At 45.9% G+C, this 13,190-nt stretch overlaps 2 protein-coding genes across 3 annotated transcripts in view; one reads left to right on the top strand and one right to left on the bottom strand.

Moving 5' to 3' along the window:
• LOC139175949 (asialoglycoprotein receptor 1-like) overlaps positions 1 to 13,190 on the top strand; it is a 579,489-nt gene that overhangs the window by 510,875 nt on the left and 55,424 nt on the right. The gene's annotated exons all lie outside the window — the stretch shown is intronic.
• The window catches only part of SENP3 (SUMO specific peptidase 3), a 43,273-nt gene that overhangs the window by 20,405 nt on the left and 9,678 nt on the right, over positions 1 to 13,190 (bottom strand). For both annotated transcript variants that reach the window (XM_070767344.1, XM_070767343.1), the window contains exons 4-6: positions 11,431 to 11,542; positions 2,897 to 3,044; positions 874 to 921 (exon numbers count right to left, since the gene is read on the bottom strand). In XM_070767344.1, the coding sequence (XP_070623445.1) occupies positions 874 to 921; positions 2,897 to 3,044; positions 11,431 to 11,542 (308 nt within the window). The remainder of the gene's footprint in view (positions 1 to 873; positions 922 to 2,896; positions 3,045 to 11,430; positions 11,543 to 13,190) is intronic.

Raw genomic sequence — 13,190 nt, forward strand, 5'->3', positions numbered from 1 at the left:
ATTGATTCCTATGGGAAACATTGTTTCATCTTACGAGCTTTTCTTCTTACGAACCTCATCACGGAACGAATTAAGTGCGTAAGACGAGGTACCACTTGATGTATGTATGTACACACACGCTCACACACATCTATTTATGTGAGCCACCCCAAGTCTTCAGAGAAGGGCACCATACAAATCTAATAAATAATAATAATAATCTAACGTATCAATACAATTCGACCCTGACAGATGGTAGAATGAGTAGAATGAATGAATATATATGTACTGCTCAGAAAAATAAAGGAAACACTCAATCCTAGATCTGAATGAATTAAATTTTCTCATTGAATACTTCGTTCTGTACAAAGTTGAATGTGCTGACAACAAAATGAAATTGATTGTCAATCAATGTTGCTTCCTAAGTGGACAGTTTGATTTCACAGAAGTTTGATTTACTTGGAGTTATTTTCTGTTGTTTAAGTGTTCCCTTTATTTTATTGAGCAGTGTGTGTATGTATGTATGTATGTGTATATATACACATACACACATATATATATACATACACACACACATATATATGTATATATACACATACATACATGCATACATAAAGAGAGAATGTGTATATAGTATATAGATATAGATATCCTAGTCTCCCTTAATTTTAAAAATTCAGCAAAAACATATATACATTGGAGAAAAAATAAAAAGTTTTACCACTTTTTTAAAAAAAAGGCTTTCAGGACCACCATCAAAGCATCTGTCCCAGGCTGTGTGTGGTGCAATTTTGCACATGGAAGGCTTTTGGAACTCACCATATTTTGCAAACTCGTATTTGTGAACTTCTTTTTACAGGCAACCCCCCCCCCCCCTGGAAAAACGTGACTCACCTTTTCAGGCACTGTATCCATAACGAGGTCCCCGTACATGTTCATCACCTGCTCGGAAAAGGGAAAACGATGGGATGGATTACAACAAGAACACAACACACACATCTCTGGAGGGAAGTACGTCTGGGGTGGGCAAGGCCAAATCGTTCCTACAGGACTGTTTCCTTCCCTGGTGTTGTACATACTCCTGATCAGTTGGAGGATGATGAAGATATTGAGGACTCGGATTCAGATAGTGTTTATGAAGTAGTGGGGGGCCCGGGGTTACAGGAAGTTGGAGAACAGGTGGGAGGCCAGCCACAGGATGGGGCTATGAGTTCAGGATCTAGCGAGGGAGAATCAGACGCTCGCTGGGTTAATCCTAAATTCAGAAGGATTCAGAAACATAGATAGCAAAGGTCTGGAAGAAGATATTAAGGAGAGGAATGGGTTAAATACTGTAGTGATGTATTTAGCACGTCAGGGGGCTAGTGGAGAAGAAGGGTGGAGTTTCAACGTTGCCGAAAAGAAATATGGAGGTGTTTTCGCCACGCTAATGTAAGCCAAAGTATTTTGCACTGTATTTAGTCAGTGCTGCTGTTTTTTTATAGCTATGTAGTTAGGAAATAAATCTTGTCTAAGTGAAGCAGGAAAAGGAATGTGAGAAATGCGGCTGAGAGAGAGATAACGGATCGAGTGATGTCTGGAATGTGTTGAAGTACAGGAGAGCAGAGAAATAAATGGAGTTGCTTTATTCATGAAATGATGCATTTAATGAGAGTTATTTGTAATTACTAAACTTCTACCAGAAACCAGAACACCTAATACGAGGGTCGCCTCAGCCTACAGTAATGTTACGAATGCAAAACTTGTGTCGTCACTGAATTTCTCACTGCGGAGAAAAAAACTGTTGGGAACCTTCACAGACGTTTATGTGCAGTTTATGGAGAACCTGCAGTCGACAGAAGTACGGTTAGTCGCAGGGCACAGAGGGGGAGGCCATTAGAACAAGGAGGGGTACCAACAGGGCATTCACGCCCTTGTGTCTCGCTGGAGGAAGGCCATAGAACGGGACGGAGATTGCATGGAAAAATAGGGAGCGTAGAAGAAACATCCTTCTTTCTTGTGTGTAAGTTTCATTGTGTTCAATAAATAATTGTTGAAGGGAAAAAAATGTGGTGCATTGCTTTCTGGGTGTAATTGCGTAAAGGATCTGAGAAGTGGAGGGGGTAGGATAGAGATAGAGAGGAGTCTCCAGCCAAAGCAAGATATTTTCTCTTGAGACCCAAGGATATCTTCACAGATCAATGGTGGAAAGTGATGCCACCTATGCCTGCCCACGCCGTGAAGGGAGCTGTGTGACTGTTTGTTTTGAGAAAATAGAAAAACTTCTTTTTAATTTAATTTAATTATTAAGATTTATAAGCCACCCAACACCTTCTGGAGTGTTAATTGGGAGAAAACTGCAGGAAAGTTCCAGAGTTGGTTTTCACCAGATATGTGTCAATCTGATTGTTCCAAACAAAGGAGTCCTTGAAGAATCTACCTGCCTTGGAGTCTTGCTTGCTATGGATTTGTTACTTGGAGGAGGAAGAGGAAAGGGGCGGGAGAGGATGAGGACTGTGGGATACTTGGGGGTCTCTGAGCCTGGTTCTTTTCTTGGAGACAACCTCACCTGGGGTGACCCCCAAACAAGAAAGACACAATTGTTTCATCCAATTATATTTCAAATGAAGCCCAGGGTGGGGATGGGAAGGAAGGGAGAAAGAAAGGAGAGAAGGGAGGAAGGAAGGAGGGAGGGAGGAGAAAAGGGAAGGTCGGAAGGAGGAAGGAAGGAAAGGAGGGAGGAACAAAGTAAAGGAGGAAGGAAAAGAAGGAAGTAGGAAGGGAGGGAGGGAGGAAAGGAGGGGTCAGAGCAGCCCGGGCACTGCAGAGGGACCTGGGCCCTTTGGTGCTGATGGAGGCTGGCACATCTGGGCCAACCTGACCTCTTTCCCACCAGGCGCCTCCCCCCCCTCTGCTTGGGCTGCCCCCATCCTCCTACCTGGTCATTGAGCCAGTTGGACCCGAAAAGGGTCTGCAGGTCATCCATGGTCACCACATGGCGCTTGTAGGTCACCCGGAAGGTCCGAACCACGGCGTTGCCCGGCATGCGCTGGTAGGACTGAATCAGCTGGTTCACCAAGCTCTTCCTGTGGAGGCCAAAAGGATGAGCCCTCAACGGAAGGAATGACCAGGGGGTGGGGGTGGGTGTGCCTATGGTGTTTATTTCTATCTTTCTACCTACCTACCTACCTACCAAAACTCTTTCTGTCCCTCTGTCTATCTTCTACCCACCCACCCATCTATACCAAATCTATCCGTCTATCTACCTATCTATCTATCTTGCATTGGCATCCTTCAGTCTCCAAAGACCATGGTATCATGCTCTGGAATCTATCTATCCCAAATCAATCAATCAATCATGCATGCATCAATCAATCAATCAATCTATGTATCCATCCATCCATCTTTTATTCATCCAACCACCCATCAATCCAATCCTCCCTCCCTTCCTCTATCCATCCCTCCATCCATCTTTAGTCATCATCCATATTTATCCATTTATCCCTCCCTCCGTCCATCCCTCCATTCATCCATCTTTATTCATTTATCCATCCATCCATTTATCTGTCTTCTATCTATCAGATAATCTATCACTTCCACCATCTATCCACCCACCCATCCACCCATCCCTCTCTGTATCATGCGTCTGTCTGTCCATCTATCCATCCATTTCTAGCTACCTACATACCTATCTATCCACCCACCCACCCATCCCTCCCTATGTGTCTGTCCATCCATCCATCCATCCATCACTACCTACCCACTCACTGACCCATCCCTCACGATCATGTGTCTGTTTGTCTGTCTGTCCATTCACCCATCTCTGCCTATCTACCCACCTGCCCACCCACCCCTCTATATCATGTGTCTGTCTGTCCATCCACCCAATCTCTACCTACCTACCTACCCACCCACCCACCCCTCTATCATGTGTCTATCTGTCCGTCCATCCATCCATCTCTACCTACTTACCTATCTATCCATCCACACAGACGCACACCACCCCTCTCTCTATAAATCATGTGTCTTCATCCCGCCCTCCTGTTTCTCAAGAAAAGATCAGATAACCATTCTTCCTGGATAATCCATAACAGTGGTTCTCAAATGAGGGTCAGGACCCCTTTGGGGGGTCGAACGACCATTCCACAGGGGTTGCCTAAGACCCTGAGAAAAGACAAATTTCTGACTATGTTAGGAACTAAAGCTTTTATTCTAGCTCTTTGGAATGTATTTTTACAATCCAACCAATCAGGCGTTTACAGTGGGGGTGTCCTTCTGACCTTCCTGCCAATCAGCTTCAAGCTCTGTTGGGAGAATTGACGCTAGGCTTATGGTTGGAGGTCACCACAACATGAGGAACTGCATTAACGGCCCCGTGGCACTAGAAAGGTTGAGAACTGCTGGTATATAAAGTCTTGGGCCCCCGGGGGTTGGACTAGAAAACCTCCAGAGTTCCTTCCAACCTTAGGATTCTACGCGCTCTCTCTCCCCATCCACCCATCTCCATCCACCCGTTTTCAAGAAAGGACCAAACAGCCGTTTGACCAGGATGCCATGAGATTCCTGCCTTGGAACCCCCCAGGGGTTGGATACAAGGCCTCCAGCGGTCCCTTTCATCACTCTGCAAGGGGTTGAAGGCCCCCCCTCCGCTCGCCATGAGCTAGGTTAAGGGACCTCAATTCCCAGAAATCCCGTTTCTGGCTGGGAATTCTGGGAGCTGCATCTTTTCATTGGCCTGGAATCGCAGCTGAGTTCTTTGGTGGCCCCTCCGTGTCCTGCTCAGCTGATAACAGATTCTGAGGATCAAGACGGGTGTGGTTTGGTATCCTAGGCCACTGAACTTTGCACCCGAGTCTGATAGCGAGGAGGTCGGAGAGGATGTGGGGTCAGAAGCTGACAGCCAACCAGGGACTGCTGCACCTCCAGAGGTGCCCATGAGTGACTTAGGAGAAGAGCAGGAGCCTCTTCTCGATGTTAGGGTGCGCAGAGTTGCCAGAAGGCAGGAGTGGCTAAGCAAGAGGAGGTCTCTGTCTCTAGAACACTTGGCTACGCCTTTTGGCTATTTAAGAGTGAGCCTTGTGACAAGCCAATGTGGAAGTCAATTTTCGAAAATGGCAGAATGGCTACTCGGATCAAGCTCTTGGACTATTTATGTTGAATTACAAAATGAGAAAGTGGAATTAAGAGGTCAAAAGGAATCAGACTACCAGAAGACGTGGTTGAGAAATCCACAGTAACCAAATTTAAACGTGTCTGGGATAACCATATATCCATCCTAAGATAAAATACAGGAAATAGTATAAGGGCAGACTAGATGGACCATGAAGTTTTTTTCTGCCATCAATCTTCTATGTGTCAGCGAACCAAATAAAGGGGGGGTAGAAAATTCCAAGCCTTTCCACCTCCAGATTCTTGGTTAACTCCCTCCGTTCCATTCTTCAGATCGGGGAGTTGGAATTTTTGTTAGCGGACCAAATAGCAACTGAGAAATAAATCAATTTCCACGCCTGTGCTTCACGCAGGGCTCAATTTATTAACTAAACCATATCTGGATTTGACTTGATTCATTCCAACTCTGAGTCCCTTAGATTACCTCCGGGTCAAAACCCCATATCACATCCCCACACCCACAAGTGCAGTCATGAGGACCAATCCTATGCAGGATTCCTAATTCCTTCCTGTGTTTGTTACTATGGACTCTGCAGAAAGGAATGTGTGGTGGCATCTCTCTCTCTCTCTCTCTCACTCCCCCCCCCCGCTCCTCTATCACTACCAAACTGTGTCAAACCAACCTTTGACTTCACATAAGGACTTTGGGCCTGACAGGCGGCCTCCCCTTCTGCACAACCCGTCTCCTGGAACGATAGAATAAGTATGGGGTTTGTACCGTTCCAGACCATCCTACCTTCCCCCTCCGGGACCCTTTGGCTTCTTTGGATAATTCTCATGGAACTGCTTGACTAACCTATCAGCACTGACATCCCGACTCTTTGCCCAGGTAGCCTCCAACAGAGGGTACTCCTTCCAAGGAATTAGGTACTGCAAATTTCCCTGGAAAATGCGAGAATCCATTTTTTTGTCCACTTCATAATAGGGTTCCCCCTGAATTACTGCAAGGGAAGGGGGCGGCTGTGTATGTGACCGAACGTTGGACATGATCACCGGCTTAAGCAGGCTGCGGTGAAATACAGGGTGGATCCTCCCTAGGATTCTAGGCAACGCAAGCTGCACCATGACCAGGTTGGTTACTGTCACTATTGGGAAAGGACCCAGGCATTTTGGACCTAGCTTTTTGCTAGGCAGCCTTAACCGAATGTATTTGGTAGAAAGGAAAACTTTATCTCCCACTCCAAAAGGGGGTTGGGGAGATCGGTGCTTATCTGCTTGTTTCTTGTAGGCCTGCACTGCCTCTGTCAGCGCCTTCTTGGTATCCTTCCATCCTCTCTTCCACTTCTGATAGACGAGGGAGATTCTGTAGGTAGTTCCAGCATGGGAACGAAATCTTGACCACTGGTAACCTGGAAAGGAGTTAGTCCCGTGCTACTGTGTACAGAATTATTGTATGCTACTTCTGCAAAAGGCAGCAATTCAGTCCAATTGTTCTACTGGTAACTCACATACCATCTAAGGTACTGTTCCACTAGGGTGTTAGCTCTTTCTGCTGCTCCATTTGTGGAAGGGTGGAACGCAGAACGGAGTCCTTGGGTGGAGGAATTCTCTCCAGAATCTGGCTGTGAATTTTACCCCCCAATCTGATATGATTCTGCGGTGGACTCCATGCAATCTGTAAATGTGTTTTAAGAATAACTTTGCCAAGTGTCTGGCTGTAGGTAGCCCCGAACAAGTGATGAAATGGACTTGTTTGGAGAACAAATAGATGACAATCCAAATAACAGTGTTTCCCTTGCTCTCGGGGAGCTCCACTATGAAATCCATCACTATTTCTGCCCAGGGCCTAGTAGGGTTGGCTACTTGCTGCAGCAATCCGGGAGGTTTTCTGGGCCTATGCTTTCTGGTGGCACAGGTGGCACAACTTTTCACATAATCTTCGACTTCCGCTCTCATTCTGGGACACCAGAACTGTCTCCGCGCCAGATGCAATGTTTTCAGGAACCCGAAGTGGCCCTCTAGTCTGGAGTCATGACTCCGTTGGACATACAACTTGGTTCCCTTCCAAGCCAACCCTTCTCTCAGCGTTAGGATTTCCTTATGATCATTGAACCACGAGTCAGTGGGCAAAGCTGACTTCAATTTGTTTTCCCATTCCTCCTTCTCGAGTGGAGCGTGTCTTCTGGTCTGGTCCTGGGTGAGAACAGGTTCTCCTTACTTTCCGGATGCGGGGAAAGACATGGGGTGATCGGATGTACTTCTTCCTCTCTCTTACTGTGGTTTTCATGACAGAGCATCAGCAATGAGGTTCTTCCCAGCTGGGATATGTTTCAGTGTACAATTGCACCGTCTGAAATAGTGGGCCCATCATACTTGCTTAGGAGAAAGCCTCCGAGGGGTCTTTAATGCTTCAAGGTTCTTATGGTCAGTCCACACTTCAAAAGGAATGGCTCCGCCTTCCAGAAAATGCCTCCATATCCCCAGTGCTACACGTACAGCAAATGCTTCCTTCTCCCAATTAGCCCACCTCTTCTCGGTGGGGGTCAGCTTCTTGGAAAGGTATGCACAAGGCAGCAACTGTCCCCTTCTATTGTCTTGTAATAGCACCACAGCTATTGCCACATCACTGGTGTTGGACTGGATCAGAAACCTCTGCTCGGGGTCAGGATGTTGCAGGATGGGTTACTTTGCAAAAAGTCTTTTGAGCCTTTCGAAAGTCTTTTGGCATTCCATCATCCACCTGATTGGCTGAGAGGGTCTGGGCTTAGTAGGGGCTGACCCAATCTTTAGTAACTCGGTTAAGGGCAAGGCAACTTCTGCAAAAGCTGGAATGAACTGCCAGTAGAAATTTGCAAATCCTAAGAAACTCTGTAATTGCTTGCCTGTGCAGGGAGCTTGCCAATCAAACACTGCCTTCACCTTGGTTGGGTCCATCTCTATGCCTTCACTAGATATGCGGTATCCCAAATAGTCTACTGACATCTGGTGAAATTCGCATTTGGAGAGTTTCACAGAGAGCTTAGCAGACAAAAGCTTCTTCAAGACTTGCCTCACCAATTTGACGTGGTCAGGGAGATTCTGGCTGTAGATAAGGATGTCATCTAAGTACACAAGAACCCCGTTGTAGAGGTGTGCGTGTAGAACTTCATTTGTGAACTGTATGAACACGGCAGGGGCCCCTGTCAAACCAAATGGCATCACTCAAAATTGGAAACTCCCTAATGAGCAGTGGAAAGCGGTTTTCCACTCATCCCCTTCTTTATTCTGATGCGGTAATAAGTCTCCCTTAAGTCCAACTTGGTAAAGTATTTCCCATTAGCTAGATGATTTAATAAGTCCTTCATGAGGGGGAGGGGATGAGTGTTCTGCACACATACCACATTTAGGTTCTGGTAGTCTACGACTAAGCGAACTCCTCCATCCTTCTCCTTAAAGAGAACAGGGCCTGCCCTGGAATTGGTCGGCTGGATGAATCCCCTCTTTAAATTGGTGTCTATGTAATTTCTCAGCTCTCCCAATTCTTTCGGTGACATTGCATACATCCTAGGTTTTGGGAGAGTTGCCCCTGGTTCAAATTCTATCACACAGTCTGTGAGGGGGCAGTTCATTGCAATCTTCCTCACTGAAAACTTTTCCCAAGTCTCTGTATTCCAAGGGCACCTTCAGGAGATCTGGAAGTGTTCCTTCTTTCATTGCAACCACTGCTAAGGACCTATCTGTCTCCTCCCGGGGAGGAGGTTTTCCCCTGTCGGTCTCTGAAAAAGGGTTAGAGCCCAAGGGGATGAAAAGCTTACGATGCCCACCCTCCCAACAAAAGGTGGGAGTGCATTTGTCCATCCAGGCCAGACCCAATATAACTGTTTCCGACATCTTGGGAGCGACTATGACTCTCAAGAATTCACAATGCTGGCCTATCCGCAGCTCCACTAACTCAGTCAGGAGCGTAGCTGGAACTCCACCCACTAGAGAGCCATCCACCTGCTGGAACCAGATGGGTTTCGCTAAAGGCCTGGTTTAGATTTTTAACTTCTCCACTACGGTTTTGCTAATAAGGCATCTTGAGTACCCTGTATCTATTAGAGCCTATTTTCTTCCTCCTCCCCCGTGGTCATTACTTTAATCCTTGCTTTAATGATGAACGGATGGATGGGCTCACTCACCATTGGGTCGTCCTCTCTACCGGGCTTCTCATTCCAACTGGGGCCGGTTCCTGAAGGAATAGGGGTTTCACCTTTAGCAAAATCCCCAGGAGGAGAAAAGCCCAGTGACCCTGCAGAGGGGCTCCTTCAGATCCTCTTTCTACTACTAGGCCTGACTCAGGTTTTGGGGGAGAGAGGTGCCAAGTAGTCTGTCCTCTTATGGCCAGTCTGGTCACATCTGTAGCAATTTGTTTCCCTCAGAACCCTTGAGCAAAGGAAGCCCAGCTGACAAGGGGAAAAGCGGCATCTTAAAGGATCCTTTGTTGCATGGGGCGGGAATTACATCACCCAAAGCGACTGCTGTGGCATACCAGTCTTGAATGGCCCAGCTGCCTCCCATCTGCAGCTCACACGCCTCTCTCAACTTTGGATCAAGGGCACTTTTGAAAATATGGACCAAACAGTTTTCTGGCCACCCCTTCAGGTTATAGGCAATCATTTGAAATTCTTCCATAAAGTTCTTCACAGGCTTGCCTGCCTGTTTCAATTGAAAAATCCGAGTCTCAGCCTCGATCTCTCTTGCTGCATCATTCGGCTCAGGAGTCCTCTCATTATGCAATTCAGGAAGCAGTCTGCCGTTTCCAATCAGAGGAGCAGGAGAAGGGGGGCGGGAGCAGGTTTTGAAATCCCCCCCAGAGGAATTTTTTTGATATAACAGCGGCTTGCATCTATCTCACAATTCACTTAGGGAGTGAGCAGCTGGAGTAGAAGGGGAGGCTACATTATTCATTGCTGCCGTGTAGAGAAGTAACTTCAGGGGGCCATGGGGAAGGGGGTCTTCAGAAACCCATGGGCATCTCAGCCACCCTCACTCAGGAAGATAGATAGCCTATTCCTCCTCTCTTTACCTTCGTAATGTTGAGCTCTGGCTGGGTCCTCCGGGAGAGGGGGTTAGAAAATTCCAAGCCTTTCCACCTCCAGATTCTTGGTTAACTCCCTCTGTTCCATTCTTCAGATCGGGGAGAGTTGGAATTTTTGTCAGCGAACCAAATAGCATCTGAGAAATAAATCAATTTCCACGCCTGTGCTTCACGCAGGGCTCGGTTTATTAGCAAAGCCGTATCTGGATTCGACTTGATTCATTCCAACTCTTGAGTCCCTTAGATTACATCCGGGTCAAAACCCCATATCACATCCCCACACCCACAAGTGCAGTCATGAGGACCAATCCTATGCAGGATTCCCAATTCCTTCCTGTGTTTGTTACTATGGACTCTGCAGAAAGGATTGTGTGGTGGCATCTCTCTCTCTCTTTCTCACTCCCCCCCCCTCTCCTCTATCACTACCAAACTGTGTCAGGCCAACCTTTGACTCCACATAAGGACTTTGGGCCTGACACTATGCTTCTATGTTTCTATTTACTATGAAACATGGGAACAATGGTACAAATGGGCTGAATTAAGAAAAACATATAGGAAAATTATAGGCAATAGAATTAGCAGCAAAGTAAGTTGTAAATATGTAAATACAGAGATATAAGAATTATGCAAATATAAACAGGAATATATAATTAGATTATCGAGGTAAAGAAATAATTCTTGAACAACAGTATTGTGATGAAATACAGATTTTACTTTCTTTGTTATGGACCAAAGCAGAAGTTTAATTATGTATAAAAATGTTTTTTTTAAAAACCAATGAAGTTTATTTAAAAACAAGCAAATTGAGAAAGTGCAATCTTTGTCTCCGGGCTTCCTGCCAACTCAGAGTGAGTCATGTTAACGAGAGATGTGTGATCAAAAATAAGTAATTGGGGAGTTTGATTTACTGCTTCAGACTCACGATGAATGGCAGAGACCGAATGGAACAATTTCTTGCTTTGCTGATGCATTTTAAATCTTTAAACCTCCCTGATACTAAACTATTAGTATTACATGCTTCAATCTTGTCAATACTATTTCTTGGGGGGGGGGGGGGGGCGTTGCTGGGACAGAACAGCTTTTTTCCAGAGACCTGCAAGGCTTCCCAGGGGTAGATTAGTCCTGGGGGGTGGGCGGGTGGAGGGGGCAACCATTTCCCTTGCAGGGGAACTCAGAGTTGGGGGGAGGGGGGGCTGACAGTCTGGTTCTTCCAGCTTGGGATATCTGCCCAGTCGTGGGGAGGGGAGGCAGGGAGGAGTGAAGGGGGCAGCAGCATGTGGTGGTGGTGGTGGTGGGGATCATACCTTTGGAGGGTGGAGAACTCCTCCTGAAAGACGTTCTCCAGCTTTTCCACCACCTCGTCCACGCTGATGGGAATGAGGCTGCCATACGTCTGCAGGAACTCGTTCAAGGTATCTGGAAGGAAGGAGGGAGGGAAGAGAGAAGGGAAGTGAGGGAAGGAAAGAAGAAAACAAAGAGAGAGGGAGGGAGGAAAGAAGGAAAGAGGGAGGGAAGAGAGAAGGGAAGGGAGGGAGGAAAGGAAAGAAGAAAACAAAGAGGGAGGGAGGAAAGAAGGAAAGAGGGAGGGAAGGGAGGGAAGAGAGAAGGGAAGGGAGGGAGGAAAGGAAAGAAGAAAACAAAGAGGGAGGGAGGAAAGAAGGAAAGAGGGAGGGAAGGGAGGGAGGGAAGAGAGAAGGGAAGGGAGGGAGGAAAGGAAAGAAGAAAACAAAGAGGGAGGGAGGAAAGAAGGGAGGAAAGGAAAGAGGGAGGGAAGGAAGGGAGGGAAGAGAGGAGGAAGGAGAGAGGGAAGGAGAGAGGAAGGGAAGGTGAAGCATTCAAATTCAGTTCATCTTTCGGGGAGGGTCTCAAGGGGGGGACAAAAGGAAACAAGGTGGGAGGGGGGCTGCCTTTAAGGCTGCTGGGAAAAAGTTATTTAATTCATATTTAACGTTGATTTTTAACCCATCCCTTTTTTTTAAATTGTAAATTTTGCACAGGTACTCCTCGACTTAAAAGAGTTCCTTTCGTGACTGTTTAGGGACATCATCATCAACAATTTAAAAAAAAATCAAGTTAGGACCATTTTTCACATTTGGCGACCATCACAGCCTCCCCATGGTCAACATTCTGATGCTTGGCAGTAGACTCATATTTATGATGGTCACAACGTCCCTGCTGTGTGTGTGTGTGTATGTGTGCGTGTGTGACGTGATCCCAATGTCAATGGGGGGGGAAGCCAGACTCACTTAAAAACCGGGTTGCTAAATGATCAATTGAAGTGATTCACTTAACAACCATGACAAGCAAAGCCATCGAAATCGGGCAAAAGTTTACTTTTAACGAACGTCACATTTAGTGATAGGAATTTGGGGGCTTGGACGTGGTTGTTACGTTTGTGGAGAGCCGGCTGCTCTTGAGAGGCATTCCAACTCTCCACAAACAACACAGGAAGGGGGGGGGGGGAGAAAAATCAATGAATTAAAAAAAAATTAAAACATTTTTTAAACGTTTTCGGTTTTTTATATCAAATTTATTTTAATAAAATGCTTCTGGAGTATATTAAAAAATCTATCTAAAAGGTAGTTTTCTATTTAAGATAACATGAATTTTATTTAGTTTATTCAGCATGAGTTTTATGTGGTACGAGGAGGCTGCATATTCTGCAATATTTACCCGTTCAATGTACCCGAGCTCTGCGCTGCCTCGATGCATTCACACCACTTCGCAGTAATTTAATTTATTAAATGTATAAGCCACCAGACTCCTTTCAGACTCTTAACTCTGAAGTAAATCATAAAACCGAAGTTTAGATGAAGGTATTCTTCATCCCATCATTTTGGCCAATAGATGCAGACTATAAACCTGTATGAGTCTACCGCCCCAAGTCTACGGAGAGGGCCGACATACAAATCTAATAAATAAATAAATAAAATAAAATAAATAAATGATTGATGGAAAAGAAATGCGCCTGTAGCGCCAGGGAGGAAGGGCAAGCAGTGAAAATGAAAGTGAAACCTTCTAAGTGGCTTATAAATATAATATTTATTTATCTATCTAATTTATA

The sequence above is a fragment of the Erythrolamprus reginae genome, chromosome Z (assembly GCF_031021105.1).
Source record: "Erythrolamprus reginae isolate rEryReg1 chromosome Z, rEryReg1.hap1, whole genome shotgun sequence".
In the NCBI taxonomy this organism is placed as follows: Eukaryota; Metazoa; Chordata; class Lepidosauria; order Squamata; family Dipsadidae; genus Erythrolamprus; species Erythrolamprus reginae.